The sequence below is a fragment of the Scyliorhinus torazame genome, chromosome 9 (assembly GCF_047496885.1).
Source record: "Scyliorhinus torazame isolate Kashiwa2021f chromosome 9, sScyTor2.1, whole genome shotgun sequence".
Classification (NCBI taxonomy): domain Eukaryota; kingdom Metazoa; phylum Chordata; class Chondrichthyes; order Carcharhiniformes; family Scyliorhinidae; genus Scyliorhinus; species Scyliorhinus torazame.
The window spans coordinates 19186197-19196647 of record NC_092715.1 but is presented as its reverse complement, the minus strand read 5'-3'; the positions used below and the strand labels follow the sequence as shown (position 1 = coordinate 19196647).

The window sequence follows — 10451 nt, the reverse complement described above, 5'->3', positions numbered from 1 at the left end:
CAACAGCAAGGTTAAAGCACCGATGGGTGAAAATTGCAGCCTGAAATTAGAACAGATAAAAACACGTAAACCGGTTCCAGGCTCGTTTCACACTTTCCTGTTTGACAAAAATAGCTTTTAGTGCAGTGAGCTGTGGCGACCTGGAACGCGCTGTCTGAGAGGGCGGCGGGAAGCAGATTCAATCATCTGTGAAAGGGGGATTCAAGCCGCGATCCAGTTCAGGAGGGAATTAAATGGGAAACATTTGAAAAATGAAAATCGCTCCTTGTCACGAGTCGGCTTTAAATGAAGTTACTGTGAAAAGCCCCTAGTCGCCACATTCCGGCGCCTGTTCGGGGAGGCTGGCACGGGAGCAGCACTATGGGGAAGGAATGTGAAAGGAGGCAGTGGGACTACTCTTTCAGAGGACTGGCGCAGGCTCAGTGGGCATAATGATCATCCCCTATGACATCTGATTCGATATTTATTTCTAGGACCTCTGCACGCTCGATGCTTTCCTGTCAGAAGCGGGAGTCTTGCATTCGTATCACCGCATCCGTGATGCTGCGTGGCATTGGCCGTTATTTTGGCTTCCATGTTTTGACGTATGGCAACCTCGAGGCTCCTGGGAAAGGCCACAGGGCCAAAGATGGAAGGACCCACCAGGGAGAAGGACACCATCACCATGGCAACAACGTACCTCCTGCCCACCACCACGAACCCGGAGTTTACCATCACGTGGCTGTCATTACTGATTCAGGTCAGTGGGGAGAGTCCGCACCTTCCACTCTAAAGCAGGGTCTCCACAACTTTCGTTCTTGTCCATGCTCGGTGACGCTGGCTCCCAAGGCCCCTACAGTCAACGTGTCAGAAAGACCAAAGCCCAGGTACCTGAAAAAGGCCAGCCTCTCTGCCAGCTGAAATTAGTCAGCGGACAAGCTTACTTTGGGGTGGTGAGCTCTTGTTGCAATCCCCACTTTGCCGGCTTCACATCCTCCTTTACAGATCATCTCTGGTTAATAGATCGCTGGCAGGGAGTTACAAAGTCAGTAATTCCATCAAGTGCTCTTGATTAAAGTAATTGAGCAGGCGGAAACTTGAGTAATTAATCCGCAGAACCGTGAAATTGAATTGCTTCCAGTCTTAAATGCTCTGGCAGTTCACTTTAAAGTCTCTCCTTCAGCGTTAGTTTTGCTGAGAGTGTACATTGATTTGACTTGAGGTGACATGAGAAGCTAAAATGTGACGAGATTTGTTTCATGTGCTTGAAAATATTTAATATGTAGATCAATAATGTGCAGAACAGCATCTGTATGGCTGCATAATGTATATTTGTATGAATGAGGTTAAAAGGGTTAAATCCTGAGTACAGATTGCATCGGCTAGTGTGGAGCTCTCCTTGAGAATAGCTGATTACTGGGTGATGTGATTGAGACCGTTTCAAAGATTAAGGGAATTAATAAGATTATCAAGATGGGGTTGGAAAGCTGGGCCTAGAAATGCGTAGACTTGGGAAAGATGTTAGCAACGAGGAGAGGTTGGATAAATTTGGTTCGTTCTTACTGGAATGGTGGAGGTTGAGGGGCGACTTGATAGAAGTCTACAAGATTATGAGGGGCATGGACAGACTGGATAGTCAGAGGCTTTTTCCCAGGGTGGAAGAGTCAATTACGAGGGGACATAGGTTTAAGGTGCGATGGGTGTAATTGATAATATGGAAAGATGTGTCATTTGAAACATGGAAGTCTGGCAATATCTGGTCTGAGAGAAACATGAGAGGATACAGGGAAAAATCCCACAAAGGGTTAACAGCAGCTGCAAAGAGCAGGATTGTAAAATGCAGATATCCTTGGTCAAGCAGGCTTAGCAAACACACAGGATTTTGAATGAAGCCAAAAACAATGGCTCACACCTTCATTGAAAGTAACTATCTTAGTAAGCATCTGGAAAAGCATGGATGAGGTTCAGTTGAGCTAGATGATAAACATAAACCTTTAACGTTATAATCAAGTGGATTTTTAGCATACAGCTAAAAGCAACGTTTCACACCTTCGTTTAAATTAACTATCTTAGTAAGCAGCTGAAGTAAGCAAATGAATACTTAGTTGTTTTAGAATGTTTAGGTCAAAGATACTTTTTACAATCAAAGTGAAAAAAGTTACTTTACAATAAAGTCATAAAAACTTATTAACTGTTAGAAAGAGAATATAAACCCAGAGACCAGAGCAGGAACTACCAGAACCAGAACTCAAGAGAAACAGAGAGGTGGAGAAGCAGAGAAGGAACAAGCAGCTCAGAGTCAGATTACAGTCAGCTCGGACATGGGAAAGGGCAAAGCAGCTGAGCTAAAATAGAAAGACTAGAATTTAAAGAGTAGGGAGAGTCAGCTCAGAGTCAGCTCAGAAACAAACAGCAGAGCCAGCTCTCACAGCTCGGTACAGGGGAAAGATAGGACACAGCAACCGAGCTAACTAGTGAATACATCTAAAGAAGACCAGACTTTAAAGAAGATTGATTATCAAGATGGGCCTGAAGGTCCCTTCAACCAACCAGAAGGATCCAGAAGCAAGATCTTTTCCCTTTCTGTAAAGAAAGTATTTGCAGCTTTTAAAAGAAAAAATATAATAATAAAATAAACTTAATTTAACCTGAAATAGTGGTTATTCCAAAGTCTACTTTACTTACTTAGCAATGCGGGACCCAGGATCGATGCTACTAAGTGGTAAGTAGATGAAATCTTCGGTGATGGTATGGGTTATACCGGGGGATAACTTGAAAACATAGTTTGACCTGAATAGCACCCACCAAAGCCTGCATCGGAGTCAGGGAGTGAGAATCCCTGTTCACCATTTAGAATATCAGCCCTTTTTGGTACAGGGGGACTTCTTCGAATAATTTTCTACATGGCACCCGTCGTGTTAACACAGTGTTAATTACGCCCAGCCGGTTGTTTTGCTTTCTCCATGGCATCCAGTGTGGAGCCTAGAATATTAGAAGTTTCTGGGTAAAGCGAGGCTAGAATATTGGAAGTTTCTAGCTGAGCAGAATGGGGGCTAGCGTGGGGGCTAGAATATTAGAAGTTTCTAGTTCCCAAGAAACGGTTGGAATATGAGAAGTTTCTAACCAGCACAAAGGCTAGAATATTAGAAGTTTCTAGTCAATGTGTGAGTCAGACTTTACCTGCCGAGTTTAGTCTGGAAAGTCATGTGTGATTGACTTTTGTAAGGATATTCTGTGGATCGAGGGGACTGAAGCTCAGGTTGGGTGTAAAACCAGCAGACTAGAAGATGCTGACCCTGAGATAAAGTCTGCAAGACATCTTGGTGACAGCACTAAAAATCTTGCATCCATTACTGGTAAAAAGAGGCCAAAAAATAAATCATCCTTAGAGTAAGGCAGATTGTGAGGTTACATCCTAGAGAAATGGGGGACGCCTAGAATCTTTGGAGACCAATAACCACTCGACCCTTAACTAAAACGGGAAGATAGTACCTTAGTCAGCCTTGGATAGGGCCCAGAAAGGGTACTTATCCTTAATTTCAGATTGCAACTGAAAGGGACAACCAGGAACAGAAATTAGAATTCCGAAAAATGGCAATTAGAATAATCCTCTTGCTCTGAAACACGGTCAAGAGAGTTGAAGCAATGAAACAGAGTGGAAAAGATTAGCAGAGGAAAAAAACTCCTGCATGAGTGCGACTTATCAGCACGGAGGGGTCTCGATTTTTGTAAAGAGTAACTAAAACCCTACTGAATAGAGGTCCAAGATCTCAGTGGATAAATGAGTGTGTGTTTAATAAGCATTTGTGAAACCCTACAAAGTAGAGATCCAAAATCTGAGTGGATGAATGCATGTCTAATAAGGATTTGTGAATTTCCTTTGGTGTTTGTATTTTTAAAAATATTGTATTTTGCAAAACCGAGTTTCACATTAATTAGAAGTTATAAATGGCAGGTAGAAATGTGATTAGTATTATGAGGTAAATCAGTATGTTCAGAACTGAATTGGTCTCAGAATAAACGTATACAGAGTTTGTACTGGACAGCAGTCAGCTGCTAGCAGGCTTTGAAACTGATGCGTTGAAATTGACACTGCATAGCTCCGCAGGGTCCTAGTGCCCGATGATCTCAAGAATGTCACTAGCAAAAAGCATAATGATGTTTAGAATGTTAAATACATTCTAAAGCTTTGGAGAATAAAGATATTGGACCAGAAATTAGATTAGGAGAATTACTTGCAGTATAAGGAAATGAGAATCTGATGGCAGGAAAAGATTTGATAAAAATAGATGCAGGTAGTAAAATTAAGATATTAAAACCAATTGATAACACAGAGGGAAGTGTGGGTGAAGCTACCAACTAAAACTGCAGGGAAAGTAATCAGTGAAGCTGTAAAATGTAAAGATAAGGTTGTTCAGAATTTGGGTAAACATATAGTTGACTGAGAGAAGCAAATGGTGTCTGGAGCAAAATAAATTGTATCACAATTAAAACACATGACCCGATTGGTGGGAAGACAGTGAATTAAAACCCATTAGCAGCATTGATTGGACAGATGATGAAGTTACAATGTCATGTTTGGAACTTACCTTCATAAAAATCCGGTAGTAATCAAAATAAAGTAATTAGTAAATGCAGTGGCAATATCAGGAATGTATCAGGGTAAGGTTTCGACCAGATTGGATCACTGAGTGAGCAAAAGAGGAGGAGTTTGAGTTTCTTCGAATCTCACTCAGGGGTGCAAAGACAGAAGGAGGAGGCTTAACAAGCTTTAATTGTTTGAAGAACATAAAGGATAAGGAAAATAAACCAGTTCAAAAAAAAAGGAAAGAAATGGTAGCAAACTAAATCCGGAAATCCTGGAGAGAGCACTTCTGGAGTGTTCAAACGAAGATAGAAAGTACAAATTAAAGAATAGGGCCCTCTCCCCCCTTGACCTGTTCATTTGATTTTTCAGATGGAAAAAATAAATAACAGACAAACCAGTTCACAAGAAGGAAGAGAACTGCACTCCAGAGAAGAATGTTTTAGACAGGATTGGGGGGAAACTAATGATACAATTGGCTACATATTTGAGGGAATTAAATGACAAGAGCCCGGAGGAAAACTTTACGGGTTAGAAACAAATCAAAATATCAAATTATTACTGAACAGTGAAACCTCCGGTCAGACATCTCTAACTGGACATCAGCTGATGGATGATCTGCGGTCTCCACGGGGTATATACTACGCGTGGAGTTATTAAGGGTCTCGGCAGACAGCAGCGACTGACGAGGAACCCCAACATCATAAATGACAATAGTTTAAGAATTTTTGTAGCTTGATGCTACAAATTATGTAGCATCAAGGTGGAGGTGTTGAGTTTGGGTAGGGTGCTCTTTCCAAGAGCCGGTGCAGACTCAAAGGGCCGAATGGCCTCCTTCTGCACTGTAAATTCAATGATAATCTATGATTAATCTAGGACAAAGGTTCGGCACAACATCGTGGGCCGAAGGGCCTGTTCTGTGCTGTATTTTCTATGTTCTATGTTCTATGATGCCATGGCGGGAACATTATTACCAATGCAGCAAACAATATTGCATTGACGAGCTGTAAACATTATTAAGGAAGAAATGTCATGTAAATTGGCAGAGACTGTTATGTTATGATAATGGGGGTATGTGTGCCGTTCAAGAACTTGATCAGCATTTCTAAGCTGTGTGAATGTTTTAATAGAGGGGGAATAGTGGTAGTTTAGTGTGTTTTCTTGATTTAACTGCATAGAACATCACGAATAATATTGATGTTGTTTACACGCCATATTTAGTACGTAATGACTATGGTCCCAAAGCTACAAAGGGATGTGTCGATATTGTACTTTATTTTTAATATTGAAATTGTGATAACAGTTGCAAATATGTAAAGTTGTAACACATAGTCTATTTGTGTGGTTAGGTAATGAGTAATGTATTAAGATAAGACTTAATTTTTTTTTTACTGTGTATTTAACAATAGGGAGAATTTATTTAGAAAAAGAAAAAGTGACAGTTCGATGTGATTTTGCGAATACTGTTGGCATATTATGTTGCAAATGTTGTAATGGAAAATATACACTTTCATGTTGTAAGGGAAATGATAGCAGATGAAAGGGATTTGAAGGAGGTTCGTCAGAAAGATAGTCTCTCATGTACACCAGGGGCTTGCAGACATACATGTTTCAGGACAATGTTAGACATTAATGTGGAGAAGTCAGGGATAGAAGCAGGATCAATTGAGCCTTTTAAATTAATGAAGCAAGGGAATCAAAGGGTGGTACATGATATCATAATTTACCATTCCAATGAGAAACGGAAAGCAATTTGGATGACGGAAAAATGGGACACTTAACAGCCAGTGATGGGCAAAAGATCTTTTTGGTTATTGCTGGACTGAGTTGTGTGCTGTTTCTAAGGGACGTGAGGAAGTTTCTACTGTGCTGCTACCCCAAGGAAGTAAAATACTTTGGAGGTAGTGGAACACACGGATATAGCTATTGTGTTACCTTCCTGAGCGGCTGCGGCTATGGTTCACGGTAATTGGACTTGAGGAAAGAACGAAAACAGACACTGGCCTGTGATATGGATACATTTACGAATTGATTTTGGTGCACAATTTAAAATCACAAAATATGTACATACAAATGAGAAAGCTCGGGGATATATGTTAGTTAGTACAATTAGATGGGGGAATAATTGACGAAATGATATAGTTATGTTTCGAATGTCAAGACGGGGTGTAATTGATAATATGGAAAGATGTGTAATTTGAAACATGGATGTCTGGCAATATCTGGTCTGAGAGAAACATGAGAGTATACAGGGAAAGATCCCACAAGGAGTTAACAGCAGCCGCAAAGAGCAGGATTGTAAAATCCAGATAACCTTGGTCAAGCAGGCTTAGCAAACACACAGGATTTTGAATGAAGCCAAAAACAATGACTCACACCTTCATTGAAAGTAACTATCTTGGTAAGCATCTGGAAATGCATGGATGAGAGTTTCAGTTGAGCTAGATGATAAACATAAACCTTTGAAGTTATAACCAAGTGGATTTTTAGCATACAGCTAAAAGCAATGTTTCACACCTTTGTTGAAATTAATTATCTTAGCAAGCAGCTGGAAAGGAAAGGATGAGGTTCAGTTGAATTTGGTGACAATTCTAGGTGTGAAATTTTGCTAATACCAGGTAAATTAAAGAAAACTGGAGACTATCAGTCTGCGAGAAACATAATTCAAAGCCAGAATCAAAGTTACAATTATGAGCTGAGGACACAATTGGAAAATAAAACTATAGAAATGACAGGAACCAAACCAAAATTCACACCTCTTGAAACCAAAGCATTTTTGAACATCACAAAGGAACTTTGAACATCACAAAGGAAACAATGTAATCAGAGACCTGAGAGGTGAGGTCATGTCAAAATGAATACCCAGTTGTATTAGAATGTTTCGATCAAAGATACTTTTTACAATCAAAGTGAAAAAAGTTACTTTACAATAAAGTCAGAAAAACTCAATAACGGTGAGAAAGAGAATATAAACCCAGAGACCAGAGCAGGAACTACCAGAACCAGAACTCAAAGAGAAGCAGAGAGGCGGAGGAGCAGAGACGGAACAAGCAGCTCAGAGTCAGATTACAGTCAGCTCGGACATGGGAAAGGGACAGGGCAAAGCAGCCGAGCTAAAATAGCTAATACATCTAAGGAAGACTAGAATTTAAAAAGTAGGCAGAGTCAGCTCAGAGTCAGCTCAGAAACAGCCAGCAGAGTCAGCTCTCACAGCTCGGTACATGGGAAAGATAGGACACAGCAACCGAGCTAACCAGCGAATACATCTAAAGAAGACCAGACTTTAAAGAAGATTGATTGTCAAGGTTGGCCTGAAGGTTCCTTCAACCAACCAGAAGGACCAGAAGCAAGATCTTTTTCCTTTCTGTAAAGAAAGTATTTGCAGCTTTTAAATGAAAAAATAATAATAAAATAAATCGATGCTACCATCGAAATCTTCGGTGAAGGTATGGGTTATACCGGGGGATAACCTGAAAACATAGTTTGACCTGAATAGCACCCACTGAAGCCTGCATCGGAGTCAGGGAATGAGAATCCCTGTTCACCATTTAGAATATCAGTCCTTTTTGGTATGGGGACTTCTTAGAATAGTGGTGAGTTTTCAACAACAGGGGCAAGGTTTAGAGGAGATGTGTGAGGGCAGTTATTTTGCACAGAGGGTAGTGGGTGCCTGGAACTCGCTGCCGGAGGAGGTGGTGGAAGCAGGTATGATAGCGATGTTTAAAGAGGCATCTTGACAAATACGCGAATAGGATGGGGATATAGGGATACCGACCCCGGAAGTGTAGAAAATTTTAGTTTTGATGGGCAGCATGGTCGTCACAGGCTTGGAGGGCCAAAGGGCCTGTTCCTGTGCTGTACTTTTCTTTGTTCTTTGTTCTTATTTGCTTGAGGTGTTTAGAATGTAGTATGCCTATCCACATGATAAGATTCCCTTTCCTGTTGAGTTCACCGGGTTTAAGGAAGACCAAAAGATACGAGTGTATCTTGCATTGCACCTGCATGAAGCAAGGGTTTGGCCCAACTGGGGCATTGTGTCCAGTTCTGGTCATCAAACTTTCGGAAGAATGTGAAGGCTTTCCTGAGGGTGCAGAAAAGATTTACAAGAATGGTTTCAGAGATGAGGAACTTCAGTGACATGGACAGATTAGAGAAACTGAAATGAATGAAAATTGCTTATTGTCACAAGTAGGCTTCAAATGAAGTTACCGTGAAAAGCCCCTAGTTGCCACATTCCGGCGCTTGTTCGGGGAGGCTGGTACGGGAATTGAACCGTGCTGCTGGCCTGCCTTGGTCTGCTTTAAAAGCCAGCTATTTAGCCCAGTGAGCTAAACCAGAAACTGAGGCTGTTCCCCTGGGAGGAGAGGTCTGTGGAAAGATTTGATAGAGGTGCTAAAGATCCTGAAGGACCTGGACAAGAGTAGAAATGATTCCCATTGGTGGAAGGATCGCCAACTCGAGGACAGTGATTGGCAAAAGAAGCAGGGGTGACATGAGGCAGCGAGTGGTTAGAATCTGAAACAAAGACAGGAGATACTGGACAATCCCAGCAGGTTTGACGGCATCTGTGCAGAGAAAAGGGAACTAAGGTTTCGCGCCTGGGAGACTCAAAGCTGGAGAGACTTGGAAATAGGGTCAGATTTATACTGTTGTTTGGGGGGGGTGGGGGGCATGCAACAGTGAGGCTGAATAGAGGGCCAGCGATGGGCAGCACGGTAGCACACGTGGTTAGCACTGTGGCTTCACAGCGCCAGGGCCCCAGGTTCGATTCCCCGCTGGGTCACTGTCTGTGCGGAGTCTGCACGTTCTCCCCGTGTGTGCGTGGGTTTCCTCCGGGTGGTTAGGAGAGGTTATTGGGTTACAGGCTAGGGTGGAAGTGAGGGCTTAAGTGGGTCAGTGCAGACTCGATGGGCCGAATGGCCTCCTTCTGCACTGTATGTTCTATGATAGGTGGAGATTGACAAAGATGTTGAGGACAGAAAGACAAAAGGAATGTAAATGTGGGTGATCAAAGTAAGAAGTCTTACAACACCAGGTTAAAATCCAACAGGTTTGTTTCAAATAACTAGCTTTCGCAGCAGTTGCTAGCGACAGGAAGGTCTGGGTCCTGCTTGCGGATGGACCGAGGCTGTCACCCAGTCTGTGTTTAGTCTCCCCAATGTAGAGTAGACCGCACTGGGATCAGCAAATGCAATGGACCAGAGTGAAGGAGGTGCACGTGAAATGCTGCCTCACTTGAAAAGAGTGTTCAGGCCCTGGGATGGTGCAGAGGTAGTGGGCCAGGTCTTACACCCTCCATTGCATGGGAACGTGCCGTGGGAAGAGGGTGAGGTGTTGGGGGTGATGGAGGAGTGGACAAGGGGACCCCAGGGGGAATGGTCCCTGCAAAATGCTGACAAGGGGAGCGAGGGGAAGATGTGTTTGGTGATAACATCATGCTCGAGTTGGTGGAACTGCGGAGGTCGATCCTTTGAATGTGGAGCATGGTGGATTTAAAAGTGGGGACAAGTCTTCTGGGAGGAACGGAGGGTAAGGGGTAAGAGCAGAGGCTTGGGAGATGCGTCGGACACGATTGAGAGCCCTGTCAACCACAGTAGGTGGGAAACCACGATTTAGGAAGAATGAAGACATGTCCGCAGCATCTTTTTCGGAAGTGGCGTCATCCGGACAGATGCGCTGGCGGCGAAGGAACTGGGAGAATGAGATGGAGTCCTTCCGGGATGTGGGGTGTGAAGTAATCGAGGTAGCTCTGGGAGTTGGTGGGTTTGTAATGGTAGTACTACAATGGTTGTAATACTAGTGGTTGTAATACAAGTGGACATTCTATCCGCAGAAATTAAGATAGCAAGGTCAAGGAACGGAAGTCTCAAAAATGTACCATGGGAAG

General features: G+C 42.6%; 1 protein-coding gene across 1 annotated transcript in view; it reads left to right on the top strand.

The window, feature by feature from the left end:
* The first annotated feature begins 444 nt into the window (after positions 1 to 444).
* The window catches only part of ggt6 (gamma-glutamyltransferase 6), a 36236-nt gene continuing 26229 nt past the window's right edge, over positions 445 to 10451 (top strand). Inside the window, 1 exon segment of the mRNA XM_072517545.1 lies at positions 445 to 739. Coding sequence (XP_072373646.1) covers positions 445 to 739 — 295 coding nt within the window.